General features: G+C 31.3%; 1 protein-coding gene across 5 annotated transcripts in view; it reads left to right on the plus strand.

Annotated features, from left to right (window-relative positions):
• Window positions 1-15,264, plus strand: part of LOC115877151 — a 57,322-nt gene that overhangs the window by 33,257 nt on the left and 8,801 nt on the right. For 4 of the 5 annotated variants that reach the window (XM_030893304.1, XM_030893307.1, XM_030893306.1 and 1 more), the window contains exons 2-5: window positions 13-164; window positions 2,859-3,067; window positions 9,852-10,029; window positions 10,675-10,711. In XM_030893304.1, coding sequence (XP_030749164.1) covers window positions 50-164; window positions 2,859-3,067; window positions 9,852-10,029; window positions 10,675-10,711 — 539 coding nt within the window. In that variant the 5' untranslated portion in view covers window positions 13-49. Of the gene's footprint in view, window position 1; window positions 165-2,858; window positions 3,068-9,851; window positions 10,030-10,674; window positions 10,712-15,264 lie in introns of all 5 variants that reach the window. The other variant, XM_030893305.1, reaches the window with a different exon arrangement.

A 15,264-nucleotide genomic window follows, 5' to 3' on the forward strand; every position in this document is an offset into this window, starting at 1 on the left:
GTCTCGTTTCAGATTGCTTTAGAATAGGATTAGATTTAGAACAAGAAGCATGTCGACCGTTGAAAGAAAGGAGTACCATGAAACGAAAATATCAAGAAGTCGTTCTCCTATTCGAAACACGAGAAGCTCGAATCAAAATTTGTCGCAGTTCGATTCAAACTTAGGTAAGTTAGAAAGTAGAAGTACAAGATATTCATGAATAAACTACTAACAGACAGAGAGCTGGCTACATAAAAAACCTTATCATCGTTACATGGCTAATTTTTCTTGTGAAGTATCTTTTTGTGTAGCCATTATGAAATAGTCATGTCTGCCAGCGCGATTCCGGGGCTTAAAGCGGTGGCGGCCAATCGAAAGGGTGAAATTTTGACACTAAAAATATTATAAGATACACGAGTTATAATTACGAAAACAGCTTTTATTTATTATTAAGAAACGTGGAAAATAGTTGGCAGACATTTTTCTCGTGGCTAAGATGCCGGCAGACAACGCGAAAGTGGCATGAAATTTTGACAAAAAAAATCATCGCATACATGCATGCCGATTGGTGGAATGTCATGTTTATTTATTTAAAAAGCCGTATACAAAAGGGCAGACAAAAAAATCGTGGCTCAATCAACGGTAGACATTTATCAAAAGCCCGATATTACCCTACAGGGTGAGTCTAAACTAAGTGCAAATATTTTCAGAGCTGGTAGATCTCGATAAAAGAAACATATTTTCTCTTTACCATTTTCCAAACAAGTCCAAAATAACCCAGTTATTCAAGTTTGAAATTTTAAAAAGAAATTGATTATTTTTAAATAATTTTGCGAGCCACCTGTTTTTTCTGTATTTGCATCCATGCTTTTAGTGTCGTAACCATAGACATATATAAAGCCGTAAGCATTGTAGATGGTAGATTAAGCAATAATTATACCGTGGGTAAATTTGCGGTGTACAGGCAGTTCTAAAGTTTTCTAAAATATACAGAAAATTTTTAAAAATTGTACGATTTTCAACATTTTTCTTTGCGAAAAAAAAACCTCATAGACGTGTTCCTGGAGTCCAAATATATCACCCCTAAAATTATTTGCTCTTATTTAAGACGCACCCTGTATAAGCGCTTTCCGGAAACGCTCGCCGCGTTATCAATTGAAACATAATACATGAAGTCTACAAAAATTTTATGGTGCAGATAGCGACTCAGAGGAGATTGCAGTAAGACGAGTCAGATACAAATAGTGACACAGAATAGTAAATGTATGATATCTGTTATTGAAATCATAAAAAAATATATTTATAATATAATCGTATACATGATTTATCTATACTGATTTAGCCACGATCTTTTTGTCTGCCCTTTTGTATACGGCTTTTAAAATAAATAAATGACATTCCACCAATCGGCATGCATGTATGCCATGATTTGTTTTCAAAATTTTATATGCCTCTTTCGCGTTCTCTGCTGACATCTTAGCGACGAGAAAAATGTCTGCCAACAATTTTCCACGTTTCTTAATAATAAATAAAAGCTATTTTCGCAATTATAACTCGTGTACCTTATAATATTTTTAGTGTCAAAATGTCACCCTTTTGATTGCCGCCCCCACTTTAAGCCCGGGAATCGCGCTGGCAGACATGACTATTTCATAATGGCTACATAAGAGGATACTTCACAAGAAAAATTAGCCATGTAAAGATAAGGATTTTTTATGTAGCCAGCTCTTAGACTATAATTTTGGAGTTAATCCAGTAAAATTGTATCGCCGTATAGAGAGTGAAAATAAAAAAATTACGGGCAGCTGATTTTTTCAGAGTTTGTCAGCGACTATCTTCTGAGTGTTAAATTAACAAAATCAGAAATTCTCCCCTTGCGGTTTTTGAGCAATAGGGGTGTTTTTTTTAAACTATACTACAACAAAATAATTAGACGCAAATTGTACATAAGAACATTCTCTATAAGTTCACCTAATGAATTTTTTTATAAGTCTATTATTTCCGGACTTTTCATGAGCCCTTTGGGGTGGTTTCCAAAAAGTTTGTTATACAGCCAATTGACCCGTATGAAAGTTGTTCATAATAAATGGACAAGCAACTTTTCCTCATGAATTTTTTTTGTAGCTTGATTATTTTTGGAGATAGCATCCAGTTCATGAACAAATTAGGGTAGTTTTCAATGTTACTCTTTTTTCAGCAAATTCACCCTAGGAAACTCGTTCAAAATAAGAGTACATATACCTTTGCCTTATGAACTATTTTTGTCACTTGACTATTTTTGGAGATAGCGCCCAAAAATCTCAAAAAAAAAATCAAAAATCAATCTCCAAAAATAATGAAGCTACAAAAAAAATCATGGGGAAAAGTTGCTTGTCCATTTATTATGAACAACTTTCATATGGGTCAATTTGCCGTAAAACAAACTTTTTGAAACCACCCCAAAGGGCTCATGAAACGGCCGCTAAGTCCGGAAATAATAAACTTATAAAAACAATTCATTAGGCGAACTTATAGAGAATGTTCTTATGTACAATTTGCGTCTAATTATTTTGTTGTAGTATACAGTTTTAAAAAAACCACCCCTATTGATCAAAAACCGCAAAAGGAAAATTTCCGATTTTGTTTATTTTACACTCAGAAGACAGTCGCTGACAAACTCTGAAAAAATCAGCTTGCCCGTAATTTTTTTTTTTCAAATGACAATTTTATTGGACTAAGTTGCATTAGTGATATACGTAACGAATTATTTATTCAGATTGGGGAATTTTAAATACAGTATTGGAAGTAATGCAGTTATGGCTTAGCTTAAACATATCCTCTAATATTATGTCTTTCAAATTAACTGAAGTTTATATTATGATCGTTATAAATTGTTTCAGATTATCTTCTGGAAGATTTGCAAAACTCCGTGTCGAGACCCGGCAGTTCCTTAGGCCAAAATGCAAGTTCCAGCTACAAAGAAACTTCCAAATACATTAGCAGCAGTACTGACGGCTATGGAAAGACGAACTCCCTTAATAGAATTTCGAATGTAAAAGCTGCCAACCCTGTAACAGAATACTCATCTGACGATGCCTATACGTACCAGGTATATAAGAAGATATATTGTAATTATTAAGAAATTTAGAGATGGATTGGGCAGATTAAATAATATAAGTGTAATATAATGATCACACGTTATACTCCGTTATAGCCTCAAATAGAGAGAGAGATCACAGATCACAGGGCAAATATTTGGCAACATTAATATATGTATTTGATATTACACGCTAATGGGTGAATTTGAAAATGTTACATTTTTCGACCCCCTTCATTATCTTTTATCGAAAACTGATACAACGTGAGTTTTTCACGTAGAATCCAGTGGCGTAACTAATTTTTTGCTGGGAGTCATTTTCGAAATATGACTTAAGCTTGTATTTTTTTAAAATGGGATGCTCTGCATTTTTTATTTTATTTGCCTTATTATGAGAATTCTAAAAACATAATATACTCTACACTCATTTTCATAAATAAATGAAAAAAGGCATTATTTATTTACCTTTATATAACATATACCAACCTAGTTTAAAGAAGTATTAGTTATTTTAATTTAATTTAACCACATATAACTATACTGAAAATGAACTTGTGCTGCTTTTAGATAACAGGTTGTCAATCAGAGTTATTTTTTATACACCTGTGCAATAATTTCATACACAGAAACTAGCACCAAAATTTGACGTCAAAAAAATTATTCTATTGTTTTGATTATTTAGTTTAAAACTTTTGATTACATAATACCTTGTTTATTTAAATAGGTATAAATTATATACTTCGAAAACTCATAACAAGGAAAATGTGTGTAAAAAAATAATATACAGGGTATCCGAGTTAAAAAAATAAGTTTGGGTCATTTCAAGAATGACAGCTCCCAGCGAAAGACTAGTTATGCCACTGAATTATACGTCAAAAACTCTATAGATACCCGAGATATAAAGAGGCTCACAAAATGCAAAATTTTCAAATTTTCCCTGTATTTCAGAAACTAAAAGGGCTAGGACAAATCTGCGTGTAGCATCTTTAGTTTCATAAAAAAAAGTAGCGCAGCAATGTGCGCAGCAAAAACCCTGTGATCATAAACGTGAAACAGTGTAAAACGCATGAAAATGAGACACCCTGTATAATAACAATCTGATATTGCTAATACTTTCATATACATATGTCGCATTTTTACCAGTTATAGATCGCGTTATTACAGATTTCATATTTTGATGGTATAACACAAGGAGGGTCGCAATCTCCATATCAGGTTTTGTTTGATTAGAAAGGAATTATATACACTTTACGATTTATTTTCATTAAAGAGAAAATTACTCTATATATATCGATAGAGTTTGGGTATATAATATTTAATAAGTTTTATTTATACTAAAGTTGTATTAAAGTCTGTGTTTATTTATAATATAAAATATTGAGTATTAATTAAAACAAAAATACTCAACCCAACCGCTATCGAGCAACATACCCGAAAAATTAATGCGTACTGTTACTTTCAGACTCTGCTATATCTCGTCGCGTTATTGTTTCAGATAACTGCTTTTCCATACCTGTTATTTTTTGGAACTTTTTAAAATTTCCAGTAAAATTTTAAAACCTTTACCAAACCTTTTCTTAAACTAGTAGAACAGAAGACATAAAATTGTAACACAACAAAATATTAAAATTTATTTAGGCGGTTTAGTAACTACTATTTCGGGTACAATAAGAGGAATATTGCTATTAAAATATACCGGGTGCGTCTCAAAAGTGGCTCACTCCTATAACTTTTTTATTTTCTCAGATAAAAAATCGAAATTTGGTATATTAATATATGACATAAATTAGGATTGATTGACGTATTCAGTTGTTTCCTGTCACTTCCTGTTTCACCGGAAATGACTACAACTTTTGATTTTTAAATGGCACGCTCGGTATATTTCTGCTTTATTCGATAGAAAATGACACTCTGAATAGAATGACATATCATGTGTCAACTTTTGACATTTTCGAACATGGTTTATTTGAAATTGCAACATGCGATTCATAACGATAATTTGACTCGAAATACCAAGTGTGTGGTACCAAATTATTGTATATATATGCTAATGAGCCACCCTCGTTCCATTTGAAAAAATTGAGATAGGTATGATTAAAAATACTATTTGGGCATCTTTTAACCGACCTGGACAAGACACGAATAACATTAGACGATCAAATCTATTTTTCCAAGGCTTCTTGACTAAAAATTAGTGTTTTTAACACAGCCATGGCACTCTAGATTGAAATTTAAAATTCAATTTCGTTTTAAGTAAAAACTTCAAAAGTTGACATATGATATGTCATTATATTAATATAATAAAGTAAAAATAAATAAAGTAAAAAAATACCGATGGTGCCATTTAATCAAAAAGTAGTCATTTCAAAAGTTGCAGTAATTTCCGGTGAAACAGAAAGTGACAGAAAACAATTGAATACGTCAATCAATCCTAATTTATGTCATATACTAACATACCAAATCTCGTTTTTTTATCTAAAAAAATAAAAAAGTTATAGGTGTGAGCCACTTTTGAGACCGGTATTTATACAGTTTACAGTTCATACTGTTCATACCAAATAAACCTTTAGTCACGTGATTAAGCTTGACCGGCGTTTTATATATATTCTTTTAATCAAAATATTTTAGGAAACAAAAATAAATTAATTATAAATATATAAACAGTTATTATTAACATCAACAAAACTCACACCTTCTTAAGAGCACTTAAGGGACATAAAGGGGCGTTACTACCACATATGAATGGGAAATTCAAAATACGACTATTAAGCTATCTTGTACACTTCGCACTAAAAGAGGTTCTAAAAAGAACAATGTCCGACTGCAAGGTCAGTTAGTAAACATTTTGAAGCTTAAGGTATCACAACACTATTTATTAAAACCTAAAACTCGTAGTATAAAACTATAGTTTCAAAACGAATGACAACGTCAGGAAATAAATAAATAAATGCGGCAACTTGACATTTTTTACAACAGAGCTACCACATGAATCCCCCGCGCGAAATTTAAATTCCAGTTAGTCAACGCGGCGCCGAATATGTCCATGGTTGGCAACAATGAATTTAAAGATCGCGCACTCGATTACGTAACTAAAAGTTAAATTGATATCAAATATACTTACCTACAGTCAATCTGGAATTCATTCTAATAAGTAATATTCATAAATATCACCTATCAAATACAATTACATAAATTTTTAGAAAATAAAAGCTAAACAAATATTTTCGAATAGAGAAATTAATTGACTAAATTGATTTTAAAATCAAACATAGTTGTATCTATCAAGGTTAATATTCCATTAGTAATAAAGCCATAAAGAATTATGACCTAAAAGATAAAACTATATTTTGTTAATAATCTTAAAATGGAATAAAATGTTGTATGTGTCGGCGAATTTCTTATTCGGATTAATTGAAGTCAAGGTTAAAACAGTTGCAGAAATACCGAAACATTATTTTCATGTCTTTATAGGAATTTCAATATTGCGAAATATTTCTATTTATAATTAAACTGAACAGATGTCTCAAAGATATTTTTATTAAAAAAAAAATCCTCCAAATGTTTATATCTAGTGAGAAAGCTATTAAAATTAATATCACCATATAATTAATATTAACCATTAATCTAATATTATTAATTTAAATAAAAATAGATAATAGTTAATTTGAGAATTAATAATTTAGAATTACTTATATTTTTCTATATGTGGGACTTTATTATAACTCTTATCACAAACGAATCTGTGTGTTTCTCAAAAAACTTCAAAATTAGTTTAAATAATGGATATGAAGGGCGAGTCTTCAATAAGTGCATATATTTTGTTTGAAACATTTCTATGAGGGTTTTTTCGCAAAAAATGATGTTGAAAATCGTGCATTTTCTTTTAAATTTTTCTGCATATCTTCGAAATTTCTGCCTGTTCACCGCAAATTTTACCATGGTTACGCCACTAAAAGGGATGCAAATACAGAAAAAATCTGATGGCTCTCAATTTTTTTTGTACGCAGCGTCTAAGTGTGTTTGATCTAAGTACATTAATAAGAGGCGCTCAACGTCCAAGTATACTTGGATCCAATATGGTATTATATTATTTCTTCATTTCGCACTTTTTCCAATTTTAATTTTTTTGCCGATCTTCTGAGAAAGTCCATTTCAGTTGCTAAAAGCTTTCCTTCCATGGACTTGCTTCTCTGCCATACTTCAGCGCCATATGTAACTATGCTCTTAACTATAGTGAGTTTTTGTTGCGATATTTATATTTTTTGCCAAAGAATCGAATTTACTACCCCTGTAAAAATATATATTCCTAATAAAAATAGATAAGTTTTATTTAATAACACAAACATCAGATACGCTACTGAAGCATGTAAGCACCGAATATCTAGCGTAGCTAGATATTCTGTGATGTAAGTCAAATTGATGTATCTAAATTATTTTTGACAAGTGTTAAAATAAAATCGAAAATGTAAGAAATTAATAATATACAATATGATTGAGAAAAAAACGGCGTCAGCGATGGCTATGAAATGAAGATCACTGTCATTTTATATGTAAAATTATATGGAGAATGTCATACATCGTCATTTCCATGCCAACTGGACGCCGTTTTTCTTTCGACCATACGGTATAATTGGCTAATTCTAGGTGAATTCTATAACTGATCGAATTACTATACGTTTACATATTATATGATTAGTCACTTACCAGTAAAAAGTTATTCAATTATTTCCCTCGATTTTTGTCCGAGATCTATCTCCATATACGTATTACTTTTTACAAATATACTCAGGGTTCCCTATTAACCCCGTGTGCAATTTCTGTGCCGTAAGAAAAAGACAACATAACCCAGCTCCATATTAAAACTGCATAAGTCTATTTCACCCGGATATAGATTGAACTGCGATTGCGCCAAACTCCGATTGATTGTTATTTTAGTTCTGTTTGGATTACTTTTTATTTGTGCGCGTAAAAGAGTGATTTTGTTTAGTTTATTGTTTCCAACTATTTTTTGATATTTTTCCAACTCCATGATAATGTGTTATAAATAATAAAAATATAAATAAAATTGAAGGTTAGGGGAAATGTCAGTCAACCACTTCCCTTTAAAAACATCGACCAATGAAAACTTCTTCAGGTGAGGCATGCTCAGTTAAATGAATATCCGAGTGAAATAGACTTATGCAGAATTCCATATTGTTCTTTCACTGTTTGGGCTTCACTTTTTGGAGATTAGGCTGAGTATATTTGTAAAAAGTAATACGTATATGTCTATCTCACGCTACACAACACATAACCACTTATTTTCAATGACTAAAGAATATAAGGACATGTAACGCCCCTATACGGGCTGCAGCAGAATTTCTGACCTTAGAGATCTTTCTTTTGGTGGCAAACAATGAGTCATCATTTGGTGACCAGCAACAATTTTAGCGATTTTTAATAGTTTGTGTGTAGTAAACTTTGTATAAACTTTATTACAATGGTGATTAGTTGTTCAGCTTTCAAGTGTAAAAGCAGCAGCGATAAGAATGAGCCCGGATGAGTTACGTTTCATAGATAAATAAACAGTCCACTTCAACTTTTTAGCGTTTTCTTATTGAATTCGATAATTATTCTTCAATTTCAATTAACATCTATATGTACTTGATGTGTGCTATAGTCGATACTAGTTTTGTACCTTTTGTTAACATTTTAATACGTTTTTTTCGTAATTAATTAGGATGATACACCATAGGCGTAGACAAAACAATTATCAAAAAATATAAATATTGCTTTAAACAGCTAAGTTAAAAAACATATGTGCCACTGCACTGTTTGGTGACATCGGCACAATTTGCTCTCGGGTATTATTTGTCCTTGGATTCTTTAGTCATTGCTTATTTTACAGTCTTTTTCGATAAATCGCAATAGTGTCACTGTCAATTTAAGTTCTGACACAATTTCCTTCTAGATTTACTACCTATAAGCAAAATATTAAACAAAACCAATTGTAAAATAAATAATAAATAACACAATAACATAGCTCAGTAAAGACATACAAAACACAAATCCACAAAATTTTAAATCAAATGCAAATGTTTCAATTGAAACGTCAAACAACTGTTATGAGGACCTATGATATTGTTGCGGACCCGTGTGGACTCGGCCTAACCTGACTAATACCAAAGCTAATATGCTCCGCCCCCATTCGAGAGCGAGTCAAATAATCTGGAGAGACAGAGAACGGCGGAGAGACGTAAAAAGAAAATTCGAGTAAGATCTAGACTGTCGGTTTCTCTCATACATAAACCGACGCCTAGGGCCTGAGGAGGACAGATTCAAGCAGATCGGTCGACGCGTACAATTGCCGCGCTAAATTCAAAATAAATTAATTTTAGATAAATACCACACGGAACCGACAAAAAACGTAACAATATCGATCCTGTCTACCAATATGAATGCCCTTAATCTCTTCCTTAATCTTTTTATTCAAAGTTACGCATATTCAGCATATTGCGATTCTTTTGGCCAAAAAATAATAGAATTAATCCTTTACGCCATATAGAAAAATGATGATTTTGTGAATAGATTTCAGGACTATGACGAAACATTTTTGGAAGAAATTGAATTAATGAAAGAATGATATAGTCTGTCCAACGAGAGAATACAGGACAGTGTCTGCCATTTTAATTCAAAGATAAATTGTTTTATTATTTTATGTAATTTTTGGACCTCTTCTTTATCAAAATATTCCGTGACTTGTTAGATAGACTATATTTGTCTCCCATTGATACTTATGTTTTTGTAATTTTTTTAGTCTCCTGATGGTAGAGGAAAGGTGCATTCTTACAAAAAAGAAAAATACATGTATGGAAAGAATGTCGTTGAGAGGGACATCGAACCAGAAAGGACGAGAATGCAGAATAGCATCAACCAATTAGATTCGCTTTTAGACGACTTGCAACAAGTGAAGAAGTCCTCATATACTGAAAAGGGTAAATAATATTTACATATCAACTTATATCTATTAATTATTAGATAATATGATAAGTAGAATATCAGTAGAAAGTTGCTACTCAGTTCTAGTTACACACAAAATTATACTTTTTTTATGTTAATTATACTTTTTGTATGTAAAGTTCCTCATATCTCATCCACGTGTCCTGATTTTGGGCCTCTTGTCTCCAGTTGGTGAGCTAGTTCCGGTTGGTCATTTTTTTAAGAAAAAAATGTCAAGTTGACATAAGATATGTCATTCTATCCAGAATGTCATTTTCCATCAAATGAAGTAAAAAAAATACCGATGGTACCATTTCAAAACTCTGAAGTTGTAGTGATTTCCGGTGAAACAGAAAGTGACCGAAGCTAATTGAATGCGTTAATCAATCTTGATTTATGTCATAACTAACATACGAAATCTCATTTTTTTATCCGAAAAAATAAAAAAATTATAGGGGTGAGCTGCTTTTGAAAAATACCTGGTATATTATTATTTTTTGATTATGCTATTTTTATTAAATATTTTATTTGTGATATTGGAAAGAAAAAAATCAAAAAAGTAAATTCATATCGCAAAACATTAAAAATTTTGGTGAACTAAGCAAGCATTGTATATTTAAAACTTTTCGTTTGTTTTTCAGAATCCTATAATAGCACTGGCCCGGATCCAACTTTTCAGTGAGTATTAAACTGGAATATATTATAGATATCTGATGCTTTTTTTATTATTGCCGTTCTTTTTCATTGTTTATACTTAGATGATTGGTCGATTATAAATAAGTTATTATTATAGGATATCGTAAATCATAATTATTACAGCTAATTTCATTTAATAATTTAAATTATTTTATACTGCAATTTATTTTCCGTATTAGAAATAAGAATGTCCCATTAATTTTTTTCTTGATAATATAAGACTTTTCGAAAAGGACTAAAAATTCAGGAACTTGGAAAAAAACTTGGAAAACAAAGGAAGTAAAAACTCGAGACAGTAATTAAGCTTCAATGAGATTCAGAACCTCGAAATTAGTGGTTTCAATTATACTTTATACTTAAAAGTTTACGATCATTCACAATTTCTAAAAAACACAATTAAAATTAATAAAATATCCTAGCAAGAGGTTGCGTTAGTCAGTTGTGTCCATAGAGAAAGCCTAATAATTAGCTTATAAAACAATAAACTTTTCATTTCAAACCACAATTTCTCTTGACGGATGATCATCAAAGGTCAAAATGCCATTACTCGCAAATTTTGAAATATAATTAGCGGCAAAAGTTAAAAGTTTGTTAACTTTTCTACTAGATAATTGAAAACTACTACCGTTAATTTTGACGTACATAAAATGTACGTCAAAGAATGCTTACATTGAGATTAGAGGACAAAGTTCTACGTTAATTGAATCCACTAATTTATGCCACTAATTTCGGGGTTCTTAATGACGCTTAAGAGATAAAATATCACTGGGGACAATTCAGCTAAAATATTTTCATGATAGCGGTACTTGGAGTTATATTTGAGGTTATAGATTTAAAACCTTTTTTTTAAATCTGTTTAAAAATGGTATTGTTGAGGGAAAAATAGTTTGAGGATGTCATATTTGTCTTTTTTTATAAATTCTAAAATTGACTATGAAAAACTCAAGACTCTATGGAATTGAATTACATTGTACAGGGTGGATCAAATTCGACGCTTTTAAATGGAAACACCCTTTTCTATAGGAGATAGACAAAAACTAATATCGGTGTCTGGAGCTCAATTTTTGTAAAAAACATGATGGTGAAAACCACATACCGATATCTGTTACCGTTTCGGAGTTACGGGGTGTTTTTCAAAAATATGCATTTTTAACGAATCGCTGTAACTTTTTTGCTATGGAAAATTTTGTATTTTTATGAAAACATTTCCAAAGCACCTTTTTACGTAGAATTTAATGGTTTAAGTATATATTTTTTTAAATTAATAGTTTAAGAATTATCAGCAGAAAATTTGATTCTTTATATGGGACACCCTGTATATTTTTAATTTATTGAAAATAATTTCAAATTACCTTTCCAAAAATATAACCCATTTGATATTTTGCCCGATTCCTCTGCGAGATATAGAGTATATAAAAATTCGTCCGCTTTAAATAAGTAGGCTTTGAACGGCACCGGCTGTAATGCAAAAAAATTCTAGCTGTGAGCATCAATTAAAACGAAAATAATATTTGCTATGAGAGATGCAGAATTTTATAACAATTTAAAATATATTTAACCAACATCAACACATTTAAACTATATCTTATAACAATAAAAATAAATAGCAAACTTAGACATGAGATTTCGCTACAAGTGTTCGACATATCGACCGTCTTCTGTTATGGACTTCGGGCAGTTTTTGAACATTTCTCGCGGAATTCATTAACTCAGAGGGGGTGAAAGATACCCTTTCATAACTGCTAAGTATTTCTAATTCTTGTCTAGATTATACGGATGAATAAGGAACCTTTATTCTTCCGCAAATATATCCATAGGATTAGATCCATGGGCACTAAGTCAGGCGGCCTCGACGGCCAACGGCTGGGATCTTGGTTATCTATTCAAATATTCTTGAAATTGGCTGCAAAAATTTGCTGATAACTTCCAGCGTTCAGAGGCGGTGCGTCGTCTTGCTGGAACAATATATTTTCGCGTTCCATTAAGGGAATATCATCAATAAGAGGTCCAAAGCCTACTAGTTAAAAATGGCGAACTTTTAAAAATTCTGTATTTCGAAGGGGATTATAACAAGATACCAAGTGTGCTATATTTTTAGAAAGGTAATTTTAAATTCTTTTCAGTTAATTAAAAATATAGAGGGTGTCCCAAATAAAAAATCAATTTTTCTGTTGATAACTCTTAAATTATTTATTTTAAAAATATTATACTTAAACCATTAAATTCTACGTAAAAAGGTGCTTTGGAAATATTTTCATGGAAATACAAAATTTTCCATAGCAAAAAAGTTACAGCGATTTGTTAAAAATGCACATTTTTGAAAAACACCCCGTAACTCCGAAACGGTAACAGATATTGATGTGCGATTTTCACCATCATGTTTTTGATAAAAATTGAGCTCCAGACACCGATATTAGTTTTAGCCTATCTCCTATAGAAAAGTGTGTTTCCATTTAAAAGCGTCGAATTTGACCCACCCTGTACATACGCGAAATAAACAATTTCAGTTTTATAAAAAAAAGCATACATAGTTCTTCTCAAAAGGTAGTTAATTGCATATATTTTTACTTGTTAACATTTAAATTCAATGTGACTAATAAAGTGTTACAGTTGGGGGTTGGAACCTTTGGTGTTACACAGCAAAATAAAACACTAAATCACCACAATACACCAAAACACTTTTACTTTTACACTGGACGCGCGTTTCGCGAACCATGTTAGCATCAAGACTCAAGATTGAGATGAGTCTTAATCATCTGCTGATGATGCTTAGCGAAACGCGCGTCCAGTGTAAAAGTAAAAGTGTTTTGGTGTATTGTGGTGATATAGTGTTTTATTTTGTTAATAAAGTATTGTATGGAATAAAATATAGAATAACAAGCAAATAAACAGTATTGCAAATATAACAGTGATACTATGATAAAAGGCGACATTTTTATTTTTTGTCATATTTTCCACATTCTCAAAACAACTAGTGTTATACAGGGTGGTCCGAATTGTAATCGGAAAACTTCAAAAGCATATTTTGCAGATAAAAATAAGTAAAAAAGTTCGTATACATGTATGTCCTAAAATGCTTCGTTTCGGAGATACAGGGTGTTGAAGTTTTATTTTTATTTCGATTTTTTTCCCAATAACTATTAACGTCCGTACTTGTATAGTTTTATACTGAGTGACAAAATATGTATTTCCGTAATTTTACGTAAAAAGGTCTCTTGGCAAAAATCGCTACGAGCAACCTTAGACTCGAGCAACCATGTGGAATAGGTTTCCAAGATATTTGGAATGGAAATAATCAATACAATTCATCATTGACAAAAAAATTTGGAAATGTTTCTGTGCTACAGGTTAAACAGAAATTGTTTTATCAGAATTTTTTCAAAAAAAATTGATTAATCTAAAATAATAAAGTTCCCAGATTTTCGTTTCAATCAAATAACTATCTAGTCGACATTTTTATTTTTTGTCAATAATGATACGTATTGATAATTAACATTTCAAATATTTTGAGAACGGTTAGTCGTAACAATTTTTACTAAGAGGCCTTTTAAGCAAAAAATATCGGAATGTGTATTTTTTCCCTCAGTAGTTTTACACAGGTACACACAAAAAGTTATTACTCTTCAAACCAGTTAAAAATATGTAAGTGGCGTCTCCTACAAGTAGGGGTCGTATTGCCATAGAAAACAAATTTTACATGTAAAAAACACCCCGACGAAATCGAAATAAAAATGAAATTTCTACACCCTCTATCTACGAAACGAGGCATTTTAGGACACCAATTTATAAGAAAATTTTTACCTATTTTTATTTGCAGGATATGCTGCAGAATAAGTTTCCGAATACAATTCGGACCGCTTTGTGTATTTACCTTAAAATGCAAGAAATTAAACTAGATAGAAAGCTATAATAATAATATTTTGAAAATTATTTTCATTAGGTACTTATACCACACGATCGAAGAAATATACGGTGTTGGTGCTGGCTTCGAAATGAAGCTCGCTGTCATTTTATATGTAAAACTAGCGTGTACCAGCGACTTCGTTCGCGTCGAATTAATCATTTATAATGGTGATGATAAAGCAAAGCAAGAATTTCCATTAACATACAAACTGGATAAAATTTTCTCACATTTATGTCAGCATGAGAAAAAACAATATGGCGATATTATTATATAACTTCGTAATATTTGAGGGGTGGTTTGATCTCGTTGGAATTTGACTTTCGAAAAATCCGTTTGCCAAAAATAAGCTTTTTACGTCAAGCAGTTTAAGCAGAATCGTGGTTAAAAAATTACCCAACTTTTTGGAACACCCTGTATGTTTTTTTAAAAAATTTCAAAATATGTAAAAAAACCAAATAAATTATGCGTGTCCAAGCGTTTTCCCGAAAGACTAACCGTTTTTTAAATAACAAATATTGTAATATTTGAAGGGCGTTTTCACCCTCTTGGAATTTGAGATTCGAGAAACCCCTCCTTATCGAATCTCTACACCCCACAGTCAATCCGTTTGCCAAAAATCAGATTTAAACGT

This window comes from Sitophilus oryzae, unplaced genomic scaffold (genome assembly GCF_002938485.1).
Source record: "Sitophilus oryzae breed Bouriz unplaced genomic scaffold, Soryzae_2.0 scaffold_1442_pilon_pilon, whole genome shotgun sequence".
NCBI lineage: Eukaryota > Metazoa > Arthropoda > Insecta > Coleoptera > Curculionidae > Sitophilus > Sitophilus oryzae.